The following is a 24,753-nucleotide window of genomic DNA, read 5'->3' on the forward strand; positions in this document are numbered from 1 at the left end:
AGGATGCTCATCCAGAGAGACTCCAATTTATTTACCATTTTTTATTTCATTGGGGGACTTCTGGATATTCGAGCCAGTAACATTCCTGATTTGTGCCTCGGAAAGTCAAGTGCCTGAGCTTAGCTTAAATCTGTCATGGCTTTCAAAATTTACACTTTCAGATAGCTTCTTCCATTGCACAGATGTTGCAAACATTAAATTAATGCACAAAGCTGCTTCTACCTATAGAAGATGGAACTAATAGATAAGGAAAACAGTATCTCTTCCCCGTGTCTGTCGTCTTAATGCTAATGGTAATTAAAATATCTACAAAGAGCTAGTTCAACTAAATCTCATGTCCACCAGTATTTGAAAAGAGAATAATGAGCTGAAAGTGTTTCTGTGCCCACCCGCCGTGTTAATTGAAGACCATGAAGACAAAGAGGTAGAACTAGACTCAAGGGACCTTTCTTACTGAAACTGTGTGAACCATCTCTCCTGCATTTGGATATGTTTTCTAAGCCATCCTTATTAAACTAAAAGGCTTCAGTGGTAATGAGAGGTCTTTGTAATTCTCTCCTCTGTATTAATTCTACAGGCAACTTGAAAATTACATTGAAAGCCTTGTAAAGACCCTGTTTATGTTACATTGACTCTGTGCCTCTCTGCTTTTCCATGCATACTAAGCACAGCAAAAGAAATGGATGCAAACATGATCTAGCCTCAGAATTTATAACTGAGGAGGCACCTGAGGGGAAGATACAGAGGAAAGTCATGCTTTTTTATTTGCTTTTTAAGGTCATGTGTTAGTCTTATCCTTCTAATTGTGAGCTCCTCATAGAAATGAGACTCATGAGGGAAGAAATTGTCAGATGTGACAGACAGTAGAGACAGGACGCTTTACATTGATCAGGGATGTGTGACATAATTGAAACATTGGGGAGGTCTGTCCAAATTACAGTATTTTGGATGATAACGAGAAAGGAGCAAGTTCCTGAGAAAATTAACTGAGTGAAGAGCATGAAGCACTTCATAAGGCAATTCTGGAAAAACCTTTGCTTGGAAAAGGAAAGTGATAGGTAAAAGAAACAAGCCTGTATACTGAGGCCAATCTTTAAAATGTCTGGGGAACAGTTGTGAGCTGAGACTTGATTTGTTTATGCAATTTTATATTTAATATCAAATACGTGCAGGAAGGGGTCGCTTTTCAGCAGTGTAATATCGTCCTAGAACTGCAACCCCTGACCACTTTCATTCCCCTGCGGTGCAGTCTGAAGTATAATATTGGTAGTTATTGCTTTCTGGTGCATGCTATCAATTGTATTCAGTAGAAATGTATTTATGAAAATGCTCTTATCTGGGGGGATAGAACCCTGGAGGGAGACCCAACTCTGCTGCTGTTGTATTGAGCAGCTTCACCTCTTTGGATCTCAGTTTTTCCAACTATTGAGTATGGGCTAATGATTCAGACCTCTCTTGCAAAACACTTTGAAAGATGGAAAGGAAGATAGAAAGCTGAGACACAGGGAAGAGAACTTAGCATCACTGCAGGGAACACAATGAAGCCATCTGTGCAGTGTGGCAACAGAGGTAAAAGGCAAACAAAAGTTCAGGGCGATTAAAATGCAGTAGAGAGTAGACAAAATACTGTGAAGCCATTGTAGTTCAGTAGTATATTACCTGGGACACTGGGTGCCTTTTTGATCATCCATCCCAAAAAGGATACTGCAGAATCAAGAAGAGTTTGGGGATCTGCAGCAAGAACGAAAGAGATGGTGAAAATACTGAGATTGTTCCTCCTTGAAGCAAATAAGAGGAGCCAGGCTAAAAGGAGGAAAATAGTAAAGGAGATAGAAAAAGAAGATAAGGCTCTAGAGGATGCCCTGACTTCTACTCCAAAACACAAGGTATTAAGAACACTTGGGAAGACTGAAAGATGCAGATCCCAAGGCTGTTTTAGTGGGGCGACAGAGAGAGGCTGGAATGAGAACCATCCCTACAGCTTGTGGAGCCACTGGCACAAGGCACCACTTACCCATTAACACTCCCATTCTGGTAAGGAGAATACTCAGTTTTACATTAAAGTAAAAATAAACAGTCTTGAAGGGATACAGACATTTGTATTTCAGTACTTCTGGCAGCCGTCTAATTATCAGAGCTTAAAAGGGAACTTTCCTGAATACCAGGTCATCCTGAAAAAGATTTCTTACCTCATTTTGGGTGAATGAGTGCAGGCCTTTGGTAAGGTTGAGGTGAAGTGTGATGAGACTGCTGGTCTGATTTGTTGTGGTAGGTCCTTTGCTCTTATTTCACTTAATGCTCCCACTCTATTGGCTATCAATAGAGAATGGCTGTATGTGCAGCGGAGCTGACGCTAGCAGAAAATCTGACATGGTTACAAGCCAGTACACCAGCTGGGGAAGGAAAAGCCTACTGACCGCAGAAGGACACAGCGGTAGCGCACACAGGATGAAAAGAGGCATAAAAACTGCCAAGTTAGGCCTCCACAGATCTGATTTGGATCTAATGCACTACAGGTAGTGCATGGTCATGTAATCCAAGACCATTTCGCTCTTCAGATGGACTGGTTTCAGTTCACAAACGCCCTATTTGTATTTTGCTGTAGCCTCATTGCTCTTTTTGGGTGTCTAGGTCTCATTTACTGCACACTGGTCAAAATTCCATCTGCAGGCCAAACAAATCATTTTGTGGGCTGTTCTGTAGGGTTTGGCACTACAGATAGTGATTGAATACTTCACAAACTCTGGTTACCTCTGCAGCCCTCCTGCTAGGTGAGAGGATGGATGAGAGTCTCATAAGATCCTCCCAGGACTCTCAAGATCCCTTCTGACTGGCTCTCATGTGATCATGTGGCTGGACAGATAAAGGGCTCAAACAGGAAAATGCTTAACTTCAGAACATTGTTTGGATTTTCAGTGCAACATACCTAGTATCTGACGGTTGTTTTTTACTTCCTAGTTCATAGCTTTTTGCCTATTCAAAGCACAGCTCACACTGACATTGGTTGCAGTTGCGCGCACTCAGCAAATCACACCCCAGGGCTCTGAGCCAGGAATCCAGCAAAGGAGGGAGACCTTAGCAGTGACCCTTTGGGGGATATCTGATTGAAGAGACTTGACACATTTCACATAAGAACTCCAAAGCAAAGGTCTCAGTTCTCTAGGATAGCCCTGACTTGCATAGCCAGGAGATCATCTTTCCTCCTGTGCGCTCTGCTCCCTTGTTCCGTACACAACTTGCAACTTCTGCAAGAAATCAAGTACTTGGGCTTCTGTCACTTCATTGCATAACCCTGATTCATCTCCAGCATAGGTCCATCTTGTCCCCTGAATTATCCAAGGAAAAGGGACTACGTATGTTGTTAAAGGCTGTTTCATAGCACATAGGTTAAAGGGGCTCCAATTAGGCTACAGTGGCTGTATTTGAGAGCTGGGCTAACCAGCCCAGGTTGTTCTTTCTAAGGTCAGTTCCCTACAGTTTTAACAGAAGAAAATGGAATAAAAACAAATTCTATCATGCCCTGGCACAGCAGCACTAGCATAGCTTGGGGCATAGCCTGGGAGTGCTCAACTCTGTGTCACAAACCTTAGCTGAAGCCAGGCCCCAGAGACAACTAGATTCCTAAATCCCATTGATTTCTGTTGGTTGCAAGGGGTCTCCTAGGATTTTAATGCCAAGTTAGTCAGGGGCCCATTGGGGAAGTAACAACAATGGTAGGTTGTTGTCTTTGTGTGCACAGCACAAGCCCTGAAAGAGCATGGAAATGCCTCATATCACAGACGTAATCCTAATGTCCTGTAGTGCTTACAGCCCCATAAGTCTTTTTCTGCCTCTGTGTGTGTATATTTTTATATATATATATATATATACATATGCATATATATATATTTTAGATCAGGCTGAGAGAAATGTTCGGAGTGGAAAATTTGGGCATAAAAAGTAGACATTTGGCAAATGAAAAAGGAAAAAAAAGAGCAGATCTGAGCAGAGAACAAAGCAGGCAAAACCGTCTATGGCTTATAGCAGTCTGCCTTCCAGCAAGGCCTTTGGGAGCCCAAGTGCAGGGCTCTGGGCTTGGTTCATGTCTCTGTGACAGAAGGAGGAACGGCTCAGAGGGATCTGAATAAACAGCAAGAGCCAGAGAGCGTGTGTCTGAGCCTGTCCCTGGGAGCTCGGATTGCTGCAATCACACTTTCATCTCCGTACCCACATAACTGGCTTTCCCCAAGTGTGGGGTGAAGGTCATCCGATTTGGCTTTTTGTGCGTGTAATGAGCTTTCTTGACCTCCTGTTCCCACCTCGTGGGGAGTTTCCTCTTGTGCTTGGCAATCCGGTGCATCCCCCCTCAAAGGGGGCTTGGGCCATATGGCTTGACTTAGGCTGATAAAGGGACTGCCTTCAAAGGAGAACTAAGGCAGAGGCAGTTTGGCCTAATATCTCTTTTTGGTGCTGCCAACAGGAGGCTGAGGAGACAGGCTGCCCCTGAATGCAGCCAGATGGAGAGCAGCTCTGTTGCAGGGAACACAGAGGGAAACAAATTTTCCTTTCAAAAGGCTCTCTTCGTACCATTAGATGGGGTCTGGTTGCCTGTATTTCAAACAATTTCCACCTCACCTCAGTATATGGGGCATGTTCTGGTCTTTGCTCTGTTTGCTGCATTGTTTGAAAGATGACAGCACTAAACTATCTTCTCAGGGGACACCCAGCAGCGTGGCAGGTATTGTGTGTACCATTGGGTTTAACCTGAACATGGTAAATACTCTGTCTATCCTCGTCGCTTCCTATCTGCAGCGTCTGGCAGCTCTGCGACTGTCGAACATCTTGCTGAGCTGAGCCCCAGCTGGCTGCGTAGGGCTGCCATCGTGTCCAGGCTCTCTGTGGCTAATAAACTGAAACCCTGCGATACTGCAGGAAACAGAGGAGCAAGCTTAGCTTCCCTGCTCTCAATAGAGGAGAAGATAAAAGCTGCCTCTTCCAGAAATAAAAACAAATTTTTCTTCAGGCATCTTCATTTTGCACTTTTTTTCAGTCCTGGGCAGGGAAGAATCATATCTCGCCTTTGGAGACAAACTAATTTATAAGCTGTGTTTATAAAATGAGCGATTCCCCTTTAAGTCAGCTTTTGTGCCTTCATTTGGGCTTCCTTGATTAGTCACATAATGAGGATATTTCTAATACAAATGTATCAGGGGAGAACTGAGCCAAACAGCATTTTATCAGAGGAGAATCTGTATCCCCTTGCATGCTAATTAGTCACCGAGAGGTAGACGTGGAGCAGGGGAAGGCGTGAGTGAGCCCTGATTTTTAAAAGCTGAAATGCTTTGTGCCCTCAGAACTTCTTGCTCTTGGCTTGAAAGCCTGGCCAAGGTGGAGTGCGATTTGAGCTTGCCCCTAGCCTTGGCGGTCCCCGCTCCTCAGACATGTTTGCCTTGCTGCTGATTCTGCTGCTATTTGTGGGGTTATGTCACAAGCTTGGCAGAACAGAAACTCTCTCCTTATAAATATGGAAATCAGATGATTGAGCTCTCCATCTCTTGGGACAAGTTCAAAGCGTTGTGCTGAAGAGGAAAAGGCTGCTGAGCACTCTGCTTGGCGGCTTTATTTTCTGTACTCGGGGAGACAAACTGGTAACGTTTTATAACTGGAATGCATCTCTGCAGAATAGGCAGGTGACCTCTCAGGCCATGTTCAGGGCGATGTGCTGAAGACCTTGAAGTAGAGCCCAAGCTGAGCGTGGCAAGGTAAGGAGAAGAGCGGAGAGCATTGCTGCCTACATCATGCTATCCTCTCAAAGGCCGTTAGCGTTACCAGCCAAACTCCTCTTTGAGCACATCAGCCTGAATGGCAGGTCAGGAGGCAGTGCTGGGAGGATCCAAAGCTTGGGGTCAGGCATGGGCTGTGGCCCTGAAAATGCACATATACGTGGGTGGCTTGGCCAGACAGTAGCGAAGGGTTATGTTCCCAGCCGAGCAAGCCAGCACAGCACAGCTTTCTCATTCTCCATGGTGCAGTGCCCCACTCTGTCCAGGCTAATGCAGTGTCCACCTCTGAGATCACACTGCAGACGGGTGGAGACAAACATGGTTGGTGTGTGAGCCTTGGTCAAATGTTCCTCCTTTGGGTTACATTGAAAAAAGTCTGTATTTTTAGTTTCCTTAAACAGCTTTGAATGCCCCTGGATGTTCATTTTTCCTGAGAAGTCTCTTGAAATCTCCATCCCAGAGTGGTGGGTTTCCACACTGCTCCTTCAGGGCTTTGTTTAGATCCTGCTTTACAATCTATCTCCTTCCTTCTGTTTTCTCAGTGTCTTCCTGGGGCAGAGGTGGCTTTGGTGTTGAATAAATACACAGGTCATTTGCTCTTCCTTTCAGCCTCCTGACTGTTTGCATTTGCTGTGCAGCCTTCCCAGGGCACTGAGTCCTTGAGATTTCTATGCTGGTGACTTTTCCTTTTTCTTGAACCAGTTTTGTCCAAGTGGTTGAAGGAAGGTGTGATGATTCCCTGCTGAAAGTCCTCATGAGGTCCCTCCATGTCCTTGACTGTGAGAGCATGCTGGGTAAACTGGAGGCTTACAAACTCACCTTGTCCTCTAAACAGCAACCTGCCCAAGATGTCTTGGATTGAAGGGTGACAGGTCTAGTAAATGCAAAATAGGTGTGCAGTAGAGAAGAAACCCTATGGTTTGGACATGAATCCAGAGGCTAAAGAAAGGTTTTGTGCTTTTCACATATTTCATTTTCATTCCAGAAGTGTCCATCGTCAAATTGACAATTGGCAGACAGCATTTTTAGTTGCGTGGGTCTCCCCCTTGACTTGAGTCATCAGTCAGAGTACATGTAGAGCCAGACACATCTGCACTCTCAGAAAGGCAGGGATTTACCACGGTGAAAGGATGAAGAGTGATGACTGGAGAAGGGGTGAATAGGAGGAGCAATCAAACAGCTCAGAAAAGGATCTGAGGGAATGGATACAAGAGGCCAGAATATTGCTGATGCAAAAGGCAAGACCTCATTCATCTTAACATGTATAGGAGTTGAACATGTCGAAAATCAGCTGCCTTTCTTAAAGATGGTCCTAACTGTTCACTAGAAAAGAATAGGTGGGCCCAGAGGTATGCTAGCAGTAACTGTGCTATTCCTGCACTGATTGGAGCTCTTGGTCTGTTGAAAAACAATGAACGTGGGACCGTCCTGGCCTTTTCCTGCTATTGTTCTCACTGCCAGATGCAGTGAAAGCTTAGCAACGTAGGATTTGCCACGTTGGATCCAGTGCATGACCTATGAAAACAGTTAACCAGTCTCCAGGGCATTGGAGGGAACTTGCGTCACTGGAAGTAGCTGTCGTTTGTATTGTGTTGGGACTTTTTTGTCAGAATACATCATCTCTGCAGGATCTGCAGAGCCAGCCAACTTTTTTAGCGTTTCCTTCAGGCAAACTTTGATTTCATCTATCAAGTACAGCTGGAATGGCCTAGCTTTGTGCAGAGAGGCCTGAGGCAAGAGAGGCTTGGTACACCAGTTCTGCATTGCTCTTGAACATGGCATTTCAGCAGTGATGGCACCACTTGTCTTGCACTTTCGTGGCCTGTTTCTCTGAGTGTTAGCTGTCCCTGGGAAGGAACCACAGTTCCTCTCTGCCAGGCAGAAGAGTCTTTGGTTGTCTGTTTCAGGTGGAAAATACTCTCTTTTAAAATAGAGTTTTGTTCTTGGTGATGCTCTTTTAGGGCCTTGGAATAGCAAAGATGGGACATGTGTTTGAAAGAAGCTCTAAACACTAACCAGGGAGCGTGAATTCAGTCGCTAACAGATCCTGCTGTGTTCTCTCTTGGGCAGCACTAGGGCCATGCAGAGCACTGGTGCCTTCTACAGGATATGGCTAGAGCATGTAGCCAAGAGTCCTGTTCCTGCCTGCACCCTCCGCACTGTGACCTTGGGCTAACATGTGCCTCAACTTTTAATCATTTTCGGAATCTCCCTCGTGAGTTGAGGTTTAAAGAGTGGTTGTAAAGTCTTTCGGGAGGTTTTGAGGGGGATCCTGGTTTGGACACGTGCCAGTTACAGAATCACAGAATCGCAGAATCACAGAATCGTTTAGGTTGGAAGGGACCTCTGGAGATCATCTAGTCCAACCTCCCTGCTCAAGCAGGGTCACCTAGATCATATTGCCCAGGATCACGTCCAGACGGCTTTTGAATATCTCCAGCGAAGGAGACTCCACCACCTCTCTGGGCAACCTGTTCCAATGCTCTGTCACCCTCACAGTGAAGAAGTTTTTTCTCAGGTTCAGATGGAACTTCCTGTGGTTCAGTTTCTGCCCATTGCCTCTTGTCCTGTTGCTGGGCACCACGGAGAAGAGGCTGGCCTCATCCTCTTGACACTCCCCCTTCAGATACTTGTACACGTTGATGAGATCCCCTCTCAATCTTCTCTTCTCCAGGCTGAACAGGCCCAGCTCTTGCAGTCTTTCTTCATAGGAGAGATGCTCCAGCCCTCTAATCATCTTGGTAGCCCTCCGCTGGACTCTCTCCAGGAGTGCCATGTCTCTCTTGTACTGGGGAGCCCAGAACTGGACACAGTACTCCAGGTGAGGCCTCACCAGGGCTGAATAGAGGGGCAGGATCACCTCCCTCGACCTGCTGGCAACACTCTGCCTAATGCACCCTAGGATCCCATTGGCCTTCTTGGCCACAAGGGCACACTGCTGGCTCATGTTTAACTTGTTGTCCACCAGCACTCCCAGGTCCTTCTCGGCAGAGCTACTTTCCAACAGGTCAGTCCCCAGCCTGTACTGGTGCATGGGATTATTCCTGCCTAGGTGCAGGACCTTGCACTTGCCTTTGTTGAACTTCATGAGGTTCCTCTCCGCCCAGCTCTCCAGCCTGTCCAGGTCCCTCTGAATGGCAGCACAGTCTTCTGGTGTGTCAGCCACTCCCCCCAGTTTAGTATCATCAGCAAACTTGCTGAGGGTGCACTCTGTCCCTTCCTCCAGGTCATTGAGGAATATATTGAACAAGACTGGACCCAGGACTGACCCCTGGGGGACACCACTAGCCACAGGCCTCCAACTTGACTCTGCGCCATTCACCACAACCCTCTGAGCTCGGCCATCCAGCCAGTTCTCAAGCCACCTCACCGTCCACTCATCTAGCCCACACTTCCTGAGCTTACCTAGGAGGATGTGATGGGAGACAGTGTCAAAAGCCTTGCTGAAGTCCAGAAAGACAACATCCACTGCTCTGCCCTCATCTACCCAGCCAGTCATTCTGTCATAGAAGGCTATCAGATTGGTCAAGCATGATTTCCCTTTGGTGAATCCATGCTGACTACTCCTGATCACCTTCTTGTCCTCCACATGCTTAGTGATGACCTCCAGGAGGAGCTGTTCCATCACCTTTCCCGGGATGGAGGTGAGGCTGACAGGCCTGTAGTTTCCTGGCTCCTCCTTCTTGCCCTTTTTGAAGACTGGCGTGACATTGGCTTTCTTCCAGTCCTCAGGCACCTCTCCTGATCTCCAGGACCTTTCAAAGATGATGGAGAGAGGCCTAGCGATAACATCCGCCAGCTCCCTCAGCACTCGTGGGTGCATCCCATCGGGGCCCATGGATTTGTGGATGTCAAGTTTGGACAAAAGATCTCTAACCCGATCCTCCTCAACCAAGGGACAGTCTTCCTTTCTCCAGCCTTCCTCTCTTGTCTCCAAGGTCTGGAATTCCTCAGGACTGGCCTTAGCAGTGAAGACGGAAGCAAAGAAGGCATTCAATAACTCTGCCTTCTCTGTATCCTTTGTCACCAGGGCACCCGCCCCTTTCAGCAGCGGGCCCACGTTTTCCCTAGTCTTCCTTTTGCTATTGATGTATTTGAAGAAGGCCTTCTTGTTGTCCTTGACATCCCTTGCCAGATTTAATTCCAACTGGGCCTTAGCCTTCCTTGTTGCATCCCTGCACGCTCTGACAACGTCCCTGTATTCCTCCCAAGTGGCCTGTCCCCTTTTCCACATTCTGTACACTTCCTTCTTCCTTCTTCTGTACACTTCCTTCTTCCTTCTTCAGTTGCTAAACTGGCTCTTACTAAAGCTACTAAGGAATTTCCCTGCGATGCTTTATTGCCTTAAAGACCCATATGTCTCACATTGGACCTCTGAGCTACGGCAGTATGATCAGAGGGCCAAGAGGAAAGGTGTAACGCCCTTAGGTATGTGCAGCCTTTACAAGGAAGGAAATATTTTGGTATTAAAGCATCCTGAAAACATACCTCAGTTAATGGCTGCTTTTAAATAGTTATTGTATGCCAACTGCTGGGCTGCAGGCAGTGGCGGGGAGGGAATTTGGCCTTTCTCTGATTTGCAATGTTAATGATCCAATTTAAGTCTTGTAAAGTTAGCACAAGATACCAAACCTATAAACGGCTGTGATAATAGTGATGGTGCTTATGTGCATGAGAAGAGCCTGGAGGGAAATAGAGTGGTAAATGTGCTCTATCATGGTTGAAAGGAAAGGACCAGGGGATGCTTGTGCTGCTGGTTTCTCTGATGGGAATCTAACAGCAATCAGGTAATTACTCCCATTTTTCTTCCTTGTCCCTCAATTGCTTTCCGAAACTATTTGTGTGCTTACTGACTTGGCGCTTCCTCTGTTATATTAAACAGGATTCCCAGGATCCTGTTTAATATCCCAGGATTAGACATACATGATCATCCTAAAAAAAAAAAAAAGGGGGGGGGGACTCTCTCCCCAGCTCTGAAAATACCATTTTGATTTGGAATATAGGCGTCTAAAACTTCTTGTACACCTTCCACTGCTTATGCCTTTCTGTTCGTTGCATTTTGTTCAGCTTGAAAGGAAAGCCAGGCAGTCTCTTCACTGCCAGGGTTTCGAGGGAGCCTTTCAGCCCAAGCACTGCAGCACAGCAGCGCAGGCCAACACTTCTGTTGCGTACCTGCTGTAAACAAACCAAAGATCTGATGTCCTCATTACCCTCCAGTGAATTAAGCTCCACCTTACAGGTATATACGGTGGAATGTAACTGTAATACTTTTGAATATGCTCGTAATTCTAGTGCAATTTAATTAAGAAGACTTGAGGTTTTAACCATGCAGCAATGTTAACACTGCTGGCTTTTCAGTTGCTGAAAAACAATGACTTCAGATACTGGTTTGACTTATAATTATAAATGGATCTGCTTCAAAACCTGGATCCTGTAGTGGATATCGCAGGCCTAGTTTGTTACTGTTAAATAAGATCTGTTCAGTTGTTCAGAACAGAGGAGAAAAAAAAAAACAATGTTGTAACTGGTGCACTGGCAGAGCTAGTAGAAAGTCAATAAACAATTGTTTGTTGCTTTTTAAAACTGAGTCAGTGGCTCTCTATGTATTTCAGTGCATCAGTCGCTGAGTCACCAAAATGCCACTTATTTTCACTCGGGTAAGAGGTGGCAACGCTGAGATAAGCAGTTAGTGTTTTGGATAAGCAGTGTGCACATGTTGATGAAAAGTGCAGACCATGGCTTCCTGGGAGACTTTTGCTTCAGTCCCCTTGTGATTCTGGAGCTACCTGAACATGTGAGAGTCAGGAAAATGATGTTTTCTTCCTCCTTCAGCTCACTGAGACAGAAGTGAAGGCCAGTCATGGTCCTTGAAAGTGGATAGGGAAGTTTGGAAAATGTCTTGTTCCCAGGGTAAACTGGTGTTCTGCATAAATGAAGCGGAGTCCTCTCCTCTGAAGATGGATAGGGGGGAGGGAGGGACCAAGTGCACTGCAGATCATCCTGAGGGCAGGTTGGAGAGAAAAGACTGGAGCCTGGGAGCCACCCATCTGGGGTGGGTCCCAGGTAGGCTGGCAGGGCAGCAACCTGCAGGGTGTTACAGGATGGCTTTCCCCAGCCTGGATGGATTAAAGGTAGGAGACTGTAGGCTTAGCACAGTGTCCTGGCATCAGTGCCCCCCTTCACTGTTTGAAAGAGTTTACGGTCTTTCTGTAGGCTGAGCCCTGAGTACTGAATTCCTTTCCCTGTGCGCAGGACAGACTCAGTGTGTGCGTTTGCGTGCCATAGTTCTGATTCCCTGAAAAATAGTGCTGGAGCATGAAAGAGATGTCTTGTCTTTGAGGGTTTTTTCAGAAACATAGCACTGCTTAACTCCTAGGTCAGGGGAGCATCAGTTGCTTTGTCACCTGAACGTTGTCTGTTGTAAACCAGATAAATTACAGAACTTAGGTCACCTCACAGCCACTATAGATGACTGTTACCAGTCACTTCTGGCCTACTAGTAGACTGTCTAAGTGTGCAGGCATGCCTTCTTACCAATTCCCGTAAGTCATTTATCTTCTCAAATCTCTTTTTGCATAAATACAAGGTCTGCCTTTGCTTATGTTGCCACTTGGAGGTGTCAGGGCTATAGAAACCTACTACTGCCATGTTATTCTGCTCCTTCCTAACCAAGAGTTTGGCTCATGAGTTCTTCTACAATTTTATACTGAGCTTACTGGACCTCTGGTCTGACTCAGTAAGACAATTCGTGTGTCCTTATTTGTTTCGTATTTCATATATGTGTGAAATTTCTCTAGAATTTGAGAATTTCTCCAGAACCCTGCTTTAGAATCTGTATTCACAAAAGTAGTATGAGCTCTTGAATCTCTTCCTGTTATTTAAACCCATTTGACTAAGACTCAGTTAGATCATTGCTTCACACCTATTAAATGTTCCACAAGAAAACAAACAAACAAAAAAAACCCAAGCCAAAAACAAATCCTTGTCTTCAAATACATAAGAAGTATGTGCGGGACCATAGTTAGCTGGCAATGAAGGTGAATCTACATCTAGAAGAAAAAGGATGAAGAAGTTGAGTAAGACTAACAAACAGAGGAAGATAGGAAGGAGGGCTGAGTAGGGCCTACGAGGATCATGGACCCTCCTATCAGCTTGCTTCAAAACCAGATCATCTTGTCCCAAAAGCAGATCAGCTCTACTGACTTTCCGCCTGACAAATCTGTTCATAACCTAGCCTTAAAAGCCTCCAGGAACAGGGATTGCACAGCTTCGTCAGGCAATTGAGCAGTTCCTCGGTCTTACCTCTGTACGGTTTTCCCTAATATTTCCTTGCAACCTTGGTGCACCGTAAGGTACTCATTTCTTGTTCTCTGAATCAGACAGATGAAAAGAAAATTAATCCTTTTTTCTTGGTGGCAGCCTTTCCTGTATCTGAAGACAGCTGTTACATTCCTCCCTAGCGTTCCCCTTTCTTCTCTAAGCAACCCAATTCCTCTGGTGTTCCCTGATGGTCAGAACTTCCAGCTTTTATCCATAGGGGAGCTGAGGGGACCACATCTTTCTTGAAATACAGGCTCCAAAACTGGATGTTTAAGCTGGAGCCTGGGGGATGCGGAGCAGAGGATAGGAGAGCCTTTTGTGAGGTTTGTAGGTTACGTTCCTGCCTGACATCCCCCTCTGACACTTTCCTTTCTCTTGCAAAACTTGCCAGTACTGTTTCAACTTGATGCACTATAAATCTCACATCCTGTGTGCCTCTCCTTTTATGCTGTGTTTCACATCAACTATGTATGTTTTCTTGAGCACTCCGTGCTTATAGACATTTAAAGTTTATATTGTAGTGATACTTAGAGGCTGCAGAGGCACATCAAGGTCCCTTCCCCAGGAAGCTTGCTGTCTAAAGCTGCGTTTTTCAGGACTACCTAACGTGGTACAGCTCGAGGCAGAGTGAATCTGTGAATGGCATATCGTTTTCTGTTCTTGGGGCAGAGAGACTGAAGGCATAAATATTTATTAGCGGGAGCAGTTTCCTAGCCCAAGAGGCTAGGATGACAACATAGGAATGACAGAAACCCCTCAGTGACTTGAATCTACCCCCTGTATTTGAGGTACACGTGGTTTCTCACTTGTCATTTTGTTTACTGGCTCAGTCTCATGCACAGAACGTTTATCGAATTTTCAAACTCTGTGTTTGACTTGAAAAATAGGCAAAACACTTGAGCCTGAACTTTCTTGTTAGCATTTGTCTGGAGTGCATGACCCACATGGGCAGCCTCGGAAAGCAGGAGCCCCTGTGAGTGTTCACTGTGGGCTGTCACACACGTGTTGGCACCAAGGCTTTCAGAGTCTTTAAGCTGAGCAGAGGAGAGCAAGCACATCATCAGCTGGTGCTGGGGAAAGACAAAGTAATGAGCATTCAGCTTGTAACGATTCAGCTCTTGATAATCAAGCCAATGCGTCTGAACTGTATAGAGAAGTGATGGGTAAAGCCCTGTATATTAGTTCTTTCCTTGAGATTTGAGGCTAAGGGCAATGTTCTCCCTCTGTCTTATCCAAAAAAGGGCTACTTTAATGGTCACCAGATTTCTCGTAGAGAGCAGAGTATTGAGCAGTATTTTTCTGTGGCTATAAATATGACTGATCTTGAGTGGGAAGGGTGGGCAGACAGAGACATCTGTTTTCAGCTCTACTTACGGTGCATCTTAAAGCCACAGAAACTGCGTGTGCCAATTCTCTTCCTCATGCGTGGGGGTCCTGGGGGAGTTACAGGGTGGAAGGCAGAGAGCTGTTAAGCTTGCAAGATGCCAGAGGACTGTGGAGGAAAGGAAAGGAAGCTGCACTTTCAAAGGTGCTACAAGGATGTGATTGTACCTAGAGCCCAGCTCCGTTGCTCAGGGTAAAACACTGCCCAGTTTGCTAGTTGTTTGGGGTTATCTCCTGCCATAGTCAGTGTGGGCTTTTTACTGTTATCACCATCTGCCTTTCCCAAAAGACTGTTGGCCTGGTGCATTACAGCAGATCTTGTGTTTCTTGCTAAGTACTGCAAAAAGGGAAGGGGAAAAAAGGAGGAAAAGAAGAAAAACCTCACTGTGTGCACCATATTCCTTAAACTCCTGATTTAATTTTAAAGTGGTTTTGGCTTTTCTCAGTGCCCCTTCATACCAAGGGTTCGCACTACTTCTGCTCCATGAAGGCTCGCTGGAACTAATTTCCGATGTTCAGAAATGGCATACTGTGCACATGGTAGGATCTTGCTGTACCTAGCAGGAGGGCAGAGTTGTCAAGGTCCACTGTGTCAAGCCTGTAGAATAAGCCAAACTAATCAGGAACTGCCCCACCATTTGGATGCTGTGACTGTCCATGCCCAGTTAAGCCGTGAGCCTATGGGGAGAAAACTTTTGATTAAAACTCTGGCCCCAGCCAAGTGTTCTTGCCATGGCCTGATTGCATGTATTTTTTCCCTAGGAACGAAGACATAAGGAGGGCTCAGGAACAGAAAAACCTAAAACGTATTAAATTCCCAGAGCCGTTTAGAGCCCCTGTAGGCACAGCTCAGCACTTGCTTTTGATTGGGAGCGTTGTGTTCCACCCAGTGAGCAGAGAGAAATCACGTTATCTGGCCTGGGACTAGTCACACCGCATAGCTGTAATTTTGACATTGGGGTCTCAGCATCAGTCCAGAGAGGCTTGTAAATAAATAAAGAAAAATAAAATTGCAAAGTAAATTTTAATAGCAAAAGCACATGGTAAAATTTCATTGTGCTCATAGGCATTCACAAGCAAAAGTCTAATTAGTCAAGTCAATTTTTCTCTGGGTAGGTCACATATATGTAGCAAAACGCACATATTCAGTAGGCATAAAAGCAAAATGTGTTCATTCAAAGAGGCAATTCTAGCCAAACTACCATGGGAATTCTGTCGTTTTTGCAGTCAAGGTTGTTACTATGGAGTCTTGTATGTTGCTGCAGAATGTATAGGAAGTGATGGATAGGAAATATCACTGGGCCTCTGCGCTCACAGGCAGGAGTAAATACATGCTAGCATTAGGGAAGCTGTCTCTGGCCGAGCTCAGTTTTCCTTTTACCTCTGTTTTAAACCTTGGAGGGAGAGGACCTGGCCTATGTGCTGCCATGATGATGGCTCAGCCCCTGCAGTTGCTTTGTGATCCCTTTGCATTAGCGATATATCTGCTGTAAGGCAGAAACGTATTCCCAACCGAGCGTGCTACAGAGGTGCAGTTCACAGAGCTGAGGCGGAGAAGTGTCATTCCAAACCTCAGAAAGGAATTCCTGGTGTAAACTGGCTTTGTTGTGGGCTCTGCCAGTGTGTCTTTCATCATTCCAACCTTCCCTGATGTCTAGTCAAGGGTGCAGCCTCAATCAGTTGTTAGGCCTCCTCTCTAGTCAAGGGAGAGAGACCTCCAGGGACTGATTCATCTCCTTTTGTGGTGTCTAAGATAGCATAGAATGAATGACTCTTTGAAAATCTTCTCTGTCTTCACTGATGGTCTGTAAGCCTTATCTAGTTGTTTAGACTGGACCCCAACTTTGAGATGGCTGCAGTTGAGTAGAGCAAGTCCAGATTCAAGTCCGGAGTTCAGATCCTCAGAGGCACTTAAGAACATTTTCCCCACTCCCACTTTCCATGCAAACTGGATGTCTGACATCTCTGGCAGGTTACCCAGCAATTTCTGAGTAAAGTAGGGGCTGTTTTCAGTTTAAAGGGATTAAAGCATAAACAGTTTAAACGTGAGCTAGTCCAGGGGGCAGGGTCTCCTCCTTGCCATGTGAAATGCTGGCTGTGGGCTCCCTCCGTGTGGGAGCTCACAGGTCGGAGTGCCTGACCACGCAGGCGAGGAAGGTGATAGGCAGCCATCGCATCATATCCTTTACTATAATATTTCTGCTCCCATGTCCTCCTTCAGTCTGCACGCAGCAGATTGTGGTTCCAAGGGCTTGCTGGAGGCATCCAACTCTTGGAATCAGGCTCTTTAAAAATAGCTGTATCCTACCTTTTCCCAAAACATCAGAGAGAAGGTTCTCATGCTGGAAGCCTGGACTCAGGTCATGGGCTGCCAGCTAGACCACCTTACACATCCCCTCTCAGTGAAGTCCTGGTGTGGCTGAAAAACCGCTGTCCTTCCTACGGTCTGGCCATTCCCAGGAACATCCTTTCATACAGCCTGGATTCTGGTCCAGCACATTCAGCCGGGCGTGCTTGAAAGACCGATCTCATGTTACAAAGATGCTGAGAAGGCCAGTCTTCAACTGAGATCATAAGAGGTTGACACCAAAAATAAAAATCACCATTTCAGCTCAGATTAAAGGTCTCACCTACCCCAATGCCCTGGCTTCAAGAGGACAAGAACAGGGTGAGCCCGTAGTCCTGCCTCCAGTTTACTCCGCAGCCTCCAGCGATGGGTGGCTCAGGGGCTCCCTGTGCCAGAAGCAGTGCTTTTATGTTTAATAGCCCTTGATGGATATTTCTTCCATTCATTTAGCGCACCCTTTCCTGAGCCCTTTTAGCATCTACAGTACTATGTCATCTGTTGCAGGGAGAAGTACGGTGTTGGTTTCCAGCTGCTGCCATGTTAATTGCCACTTGATGATGCTATCTTGTTCATGTGTTGTAGAAAACAAAGGCAAGGTGATCCGTATTCACATTGGCATCCCCCTCGGGACTATTTAGACTTCTCTCGGATTCCCCCATCAGTTGTCTCTTCCCAACTGAAGTGTCCTAGGCTGCTCAGTTGGTCGCCTAATGGAAGACACTGCACACCTTTTGATTATCCTGGGCTCCCTGTTCCAAACCGTTTTTTAAGGGCGCTGTACTGCTTTTGGGTTGGCAGGAGGATGGAAGTATTGAAGATGGAGGCACACCCCTGTATACGCAGTGCTGTTATGAGGTTTTCTGCATGACCTCTGCTCCTTTCCTGATTTCTGACTTGCTTCACTGCTGTTGAGTGCTGAGCTGATGTTTTCATAGAATTATCTCCCATAATCCAAACCTCTTCCTTGAGGGACAGTAGCTAGGTAGAGCTCCTCATTTTCAAATGTAAAGTTGGGACTGTTTTTCTTCTGTGTGCCACACTTCATTTTTATCTTCATTTAATTTCAGCTGCTGTATTATTGCTCAGTTGTTCCGTGTTGTTGTTAAAGATCTAATATTCCTTTTCATAAAAGTAGAACTTTTAGCTTAAAATCCATGTGATTCATCATTCATGCCTAACTGCGTTCTCCTGGAGACTACCTCGTTTGTTTGCAACCTACTCTAACCTTTATCGCCCTGTCGTTAAACGACTACCACATTCCTCGCAGCAGTGGTTGCGTTAAGAAGAAGAAATCCTGTGAGGTTAAAAGTTACTTATTTGGTGTCATTGAACGTAAAGTCTTGTAAGCACTGTCCTTTTTAAGTACTGTCAAAGAAAGTCTACTGGAGAGTTTGAAGGAGCAGAATTTCACTGAAACATTATCACCCTACCGGTGATATTTGACCAGTTGCTATGAAAACAGAGCCTAATTTGAAAATCATATTTTATTTCATAAGCACAGTATATTAAAAAGAGCTGATGTGCACTGCAAAGAGAAGGCACTGGGGAGGAAGGGAAGGTAGTTCACTGAGTGATTTTTCTTTTCTGAGTTGAGGGGATGGTCCCTTGCTTTGAAACTCTGACTTCTTTCCTACAGATGTCAGTGCCAAATCACGGGGTGCATTTTTATAAGAAAATTTGTAAATACACACTCTAGAAACTGAGAGATGGAAAATCTTAATTAGCCAGCTTGGAATGGTGTTCCCTATATAGTTTCTGAAGGTTTGTTCCATTTCTTGTGAAGTGATGATTTCGTCAGATATTTGAACCTAATATTGAATGTATATTTTCCCTGTACAGCTGCCTATTATAAATGAGATTTTTCTATATGCATATAAACATATGTATGTTCGGTTTAGTTTCTAGCTTCTAGATGGGAAGAAGCAGAAATGTTTGACAACTGATTTTAATTTTCACTGTGGTGCTGAATCGTGGCAGTTCCAACATGTTTGAAGCTTGCAGTGAAAGGACTTTAATATTTTTATCAGTGATGGAACTGCCTGAATTGGTAGTTTGTGCATTAGAGGATTCAGAGAGAGACTATACCATAGAGCACACTACTTGGGCTAGACTGTCTGCAAGTAGGCCTACTAGAGCAGACCTTGTGTTTTGGGAGCTTTTTTTTTAACGGAGGATTTTGGTGGTGGTGTAAGGTGCTGTGTTGACAGATACTGAAATTAATCTTTTCAGTTAGCCACAAAATAGGTCCAGCATGGGAAGTATAAACTTCTTCAGTCTTTGCCAAGAGGGACCAGGGATTGAATTCTCATACTTACTTAGTCTTTGTTCCTTCCAAGCTGGACTTTCACGCGGCTAGTCAGGAGCTTTTTAGTTTTAACCATAAGACTGGCTGGTCCACTTGGAACTGGGCTGAAACTGCAAATGCATTTCATACCAACAGACCAAATCGTCAACACACGAAAATGGTTTTGGACTACTGCCAGCCCGGGTTGAATTTGAACTGGTGACCCTCCCCTTCATATTATATTCCCAGTGTCATCCATCATGCAAGTCTGATGGTGAAAGCTGACGTTTCCAGAGGTATTTTGAGCGTACTCAACGTGCTTCCAAAATCCTGTCTTTTGCTCCTAGATTTCAGTCCTTTGAAACAGAAACATATCCTCTGTTCCCTCTGATTGCAGGTGGGGACTCTCCTAACAGCCAGTTAGAAAAATGACTGCTCAACTCTCTTAGCTAAACCCTTCGTTTTCTTTCTTAACAGGATCCAACAGCTGCATCAATATCGGACAGAGATTGTGATACGAGAGAGGGAGAGACTGTAGCCATGAACTATAAGCCGTCCCCACTTCAAGTAAAATTAGGTGAGTCTTTGTTGATGGCAAATGAAAATGCTGTATTCAGGGTCTGAAGTATGGTGTGGTGCTAGTGGGATTGTATGCAGATCTCCATTTTTATGGCTGAGCATGCCAGCTCAGCTCAAGCAACCTGTCAGAGCAATTTACCAGTGTGATGCTGCTGCTGCTCAGAGAACCAGCCTACAAACATTCAAGGGCCCTGTGTTTTGGGATGGGTTGGAGACTCTCTTTTGAAAGGAAGGCATAGTTTTTCGCCTCTACAAATTTTTATCAAAGTAAGATCAAGGCTTGGCCAGAAAAAGAATGAAGGTAATGTAGAGGGACTGTAAAAAAGAGGAGAAGGCAGGATGACTGCAGATAAAAGGGAAAGGGTCAGAGGCTTAGACCATGACCAGGAAAAAATAGAGCAGTTTTACTGTGAGGTAGAGGGTTTTAGGTTTGTAGAGGTTCACATAGAAAGACTCGTGCTGTTTCCGAGCAGTATTTTGGAAGTTCTGTGAGCAGAATCATCATATTAGCACAATACACCACTTCCTCACAAGGCTAATGCTTCCAGGAGGACAGCAATCCACACTATTCTGCTTCTAAAACTTGAGCCAGTGTCGTACCTCACAGATTCAAAAACCTGACAAAAAACACATCAGAGGAACAGTGTGTTTTCTGCTCAGATCATGGATAAAACATGGTAATCTAAGCCTAGGAAATTTCCGAATAGGAGCAGGAAGCAGTCTACTAGTTGTCCTTCAAATCAGAGCAAATGAGACGGATAGGACACTGCTGGAGCTGATTCAGGGTGACTATGCCATGTTGGGGAAGGCTCTGAAAGAAGTGAATGCTCAGGTGTTCAGTGGAATAGCTCTAGCCCCTGCAGAATGAGTGACAGTGAAGGTGAGCAGACAGCTAAGGTTAGAGCACGATTTGGGGAAGTCTGAGCACTGGCATATGGTAATGAAGAGATTTTCTCAGTAGATGACTATTACCCAAGGACCTGCAGCACTGCTGCAAACACTGATGTTGGCCTCATTGATAAGAGGAGCCTTAAAGAAACACCAGGAAAGGCTAGGAAGCACTTGTGTAATCTCAAAGCTCTGCCTGACTACATACAGATAGAATAATCAGGCAAATCTGGGCATGGCAGTGCATAAAGGAATATCCCAGAGTCAGCAAAGGAAAAGAAAGTAGTAGCTGAAGCAAGGTATTGGTGAAGGACTAGGGAGGAAAAGACAAAAAAAAAAATGGATATACAAATGCAGCAAGATTTGTGGAGGAGCTTGAACTACTGATCCGGGATATGAACAAGTGCATTGGAACAGTGTTATCGTCCTGCAGCAGCAATCATGGGTACTCTAAAGCCAGTAGCTGCTGTTCAGGAAAAGGCAGAATGTAGCAATATGTGTTAATGACGGCACAACTCAGAGACTGGTAAAAGATTACCACTGTCAGCATGCCATATGCCACCAGAATCCTATTCTGCCAAGAGAGTTCTATAATGTTATTAGAGAAATAACTACTACTGCAGTATTTGTTATGGGATAATTTAATGACAGGAAACGGGTTGGAGCACTACTGATGCTGTTATTAGTACATCAGAGATATTCCTGCATTTCTAGTCAATAAAAATATCCGCCAGAGATTCACTGGAGTGACAGGAAATGCTGCTGTTTTAGACTTGGCTGTGGTAAGTCATGAGGACGTTATAGCAGAGCTGATAATAGGAAATAGCTTTAGGTTCATGGATAACAAGTTCAATTCCTGCAAATTATAATGAAAAGTTAATGTAAAGTAGATGTGCAACAAACTTCAGAAGGAAAACTTTTGTAAACTAACCGCTTAAGCAAAGGCTGAATTGAGGTGCCCAGGAACTGAATGGCTGAATTGAGGTGCCCAGGAACTCGAACACATCAGGCAGCGTTGAAGGAGAAAGTATCGGATGAGAGGAGATTACTAATGAAGTTCACCAGTAAGCACTCTTATGACTAATCTCTTTTATATGTTCATTAACTTTGACACAAAAGGCAGGAATTGGCTAAGAAAATGTACTCATAACTTATTTGGGAGGCCTCAGTGCAACAAAGAATCAGAAATACTGTAGAGAAAGAACATTAAATCAGTAATAATAGAAGTGAGAAAAATTTCATAGGAGAAAATCAGTCTGTTGTAAACTGGGATTTTACCCACTGGAAATGACTAAGGAAGAGGAAGGCCTGATACATTAGTTGATTGCAGGCTAACTTATTATTAGAATGAACTAATACATGAAAATATGTCATAGTCACATTTCTGCAGAGTTTACTAGCTTTTTTCCAGACATCAGATCACAGAATCGTTTAGGTTGGAAGGGACCTCCGGAGATCATCTAGTCCAACCTCCCTGCTCAAGCAGGGTCCTCTAGAGCATATTGCCCAGGATCACGTCCAGACGGGTTTTGAGTATCTCCAGCGAAGGAGACTCCACTACCTCTCTGGGCAACCTGTTCCAATGCTCTGTCACCCTCACAGTCAAGAAGTTTTTCCTCAGGTTCAGATGGAACTTCCTGTGGTTCAGTTTCTGCCCGTTGCCTCTTGTCCTGTTGCTGGGCACCCCGGAGAAGAGGCTGGCCTCATCCTCTTGACACTCCCCCTTCAGATACTTGTACACATTGATGAGATCCCCTCTCAATCTTCTCTCCTCCAGGCTGAACAGGCCCAGCTCTTGCAGTCTTTCTTCCTAGGAGAGGTGCTCCAGCCCTCTAATCATCTTGGTAGCCCTCCGCTGGACTCTCTCCAGGAGTGCCATGTCTCTCTTGTACTGGGGAGCCCAGAACTGGACACAGTACTCCAGGTGAGGCCTCCCCAGGGCTGAGTAGAGGGGCAGGATCACCTCCCTCGACCTGCTGGCAACACTCTGCCTAATGCACCCCAGGAGACCGTTGGCCTTCTTGGCCACAAGGGCACACTGCTGGCTCATGTTTAACTTGTCCACCAGCACTCCCAGGTCCTTCTCTGCAGAGCTACTTTCCAACAGGTCAGTCCCCAGCCTGTATTGCTGCATGGGATTATTCCTGCCTAGGTGCAGGACCTTGCACTTGCCTTTGTTGAACTTCATGAGGTTCCTCTCCGCCCAGCTCTCCAGCCTGTCCAGGTCCCTCTGAATGGCAGCACAGTCTTCTGGTGTGTCAGCCGCTCCTCCCAGTTTAGTATCATCAGCCAACTTGCTGAGGGTGCCCTCTGTCCCTTCCTCCAGGTCATGGATGAATATATTGAACAAGACTGGGCCCAGGACTGACCCCTGGGGGACACCACTAGCCACAGGCCTCCAACTTGACTCTGTGCCATTCACCACAACCCTCTGAGCTCTGCCCTCCAGCCAGTTCTCAATCCACCTCACTGTCCACTCATCTAGCCCACACTTCCTGAGCTTACCTAGGAGGATGTGATGGGAGACAGCGTCCAAAGCCTTGCTGAAGTCCAGGGAGACAACATCCACTGCTCTGCCCTCATCTACCCAGCCAGTCATTCCGTCATAGAAGGCTATCAGATTGGTCAAGCATGATTTCCCTTTGGTGAATCCATGCTGACTACTCCCGATCACCTTCTTGTCCTCCACATGCTTAGTGATGACCTCCAGGAGGAGCTGTTCCATCACCTTTCCAGGGAGGGAGGTGAGGCTGACAGGCCTGTAGTTCCCTGGCTCCTCCTTCTTGCCCTTTTTGAAGACTGGCGTGACATTGGCTTTCTTCCAGTCCTCAGGCACCTCTCCTGATCTCCAGGACCTTTCAAAGATGATGGAGAGTGGCCTAGCGATAACATCCGCCAGCTCCCTCAGCACTCGTGGGTGCATCCCATCGGGGCCCATGGATTTATGGATGTCAAGTTTGGACAAAAGATCTCTAACCTGATCCTCCTCCACCCAGAGAGAGTCTTCCTTTCTCCAGCCTTCCTCTCTTGTCTCCAAGGTCTGAAATTCCTGAGGACTGGCCTTAGCAGCGAAGACTGAAGCAAAGGCAGCATTCAATAACTCTGCCTTCTCTGTATCCTTCGTCACCAGGGCACCTGCCCCATTCAGCAGCGGGTCCACGTTTTCCCTAGTCTTCCTTTTGCTATTGATGTATTTGAAGAACAAGATATAACAGAATGGTTATTCTTTCTGCCAGAACTTCTCCAAATCCACATAGGGAAATTTTTATTCCGTTGGCTGCTGCTGCGTGCTATTATCCACCAGTAAAGCAGCAAAGGGAGGTGTAAGAGGAGTCTGAATCAGTTTTCCATCAGATAAAGATGTATCATTGCGATTGTGAAATGCCAGGGTGAGATGTTTGCAATGGTGTGTAACCATTCTATCTTTACAGTTCCACCAAGCAAAATTCAAAGTGGACTAGGTATAGAAAAGGGCTACAAATGATCAGGGAAGTGGAAAGTGTGTCTTGTGACAGAAAACTAAAACAGGTTGGTTTGTTGAGCCTGGTTAAACCAAGGCTGAGAAGGGATTTGCTTATCATTTATAAATCCATCATGGAGTAAACACCAGGGCCAAAAAAAAAAAGAATTACTTGAGCTAACAGACAATGTCAGCATTGGAACAGCTGGTCATAAATTGGTGAGGAATACATTTCATCTGGAAATTAAAAGTATTCTTAACCATGAAAACAGGGACTCCCTGGACAGGCTTCTTCTGGGAATAACAAATCTAGAAACTCTCCAAAACTCCTGTTCAGTTAGAGCTCCATAGGACTATAAAAGGGAGGCAGTGATCTTGCTGCCTGCCAGGACTTCCTTTCTAGCTAGCGCTCATACCCAGTGAATATTCAGTACTGACCACAATATACTCATGAAGGCAATAGTGACCTACCTAAGGGCAGTTGTCCGACAAGACTGATGAGCATGTTCCTGCCCTAGTGCCAGAGAAAAGTCAAACACCTCACTCAGCCGGTGGATATAATCTACTTTAATTATGTGAACGCATATCTAGTGGCATTTGGATCGACTTTCTACTCTTAGGCATACCCAAGTGAGCTCTGGGTTACCTGGGACAAAGTGAGACTAACTGTATTGTCTCCAGCCAGTGGAACATGTCTTTAATCCGCATCAGCTCCTGCTGCTTTTATTCT

The 24,753-nt window shown here is 45.5% G+C and overlaps 1 protein-coding gene across 3 annotated transcripts in view; it reads left to right on the forward strand.

Moving 5' to 3' along the window:
• The window catches only part of LOC138064123 (protein FAM219A), a 100,119-nt gene that overhangs the window by 40,317 nt on the left and 35,049 nt on the right, over positions 1 to 24,753 (forward strand). For all 3 annotated transcript variants that reach the window (XM_068925280.1, XM_068925281.1, XM_068925282.1), the window contains exon 2: positions 19,574 to 19,673. In XM_068925280.1, coding sequence (XP_068781381.1) covers positions 19,574 to 19,673 — 100 coding nt within the window. The remainder of the gene's footprint in view (positions 1 to 19,573; positions 19,674 to 24,753) is intronic.

The sequence above is a fragment of the Struthio camelus genome, chromosome W (genome assembly GCF_040807025.1).
Source record: "Struthio camelus isolate bStrCam1 chromosome W, bStrCam1.hap1, whole genome shotgun sequence".
Lineage (NCBI taxonomy): Eukaryota > Metazoa > Chordata > Aves > Struthioniformes > Struthionidae > Struthio > Struthio camelus.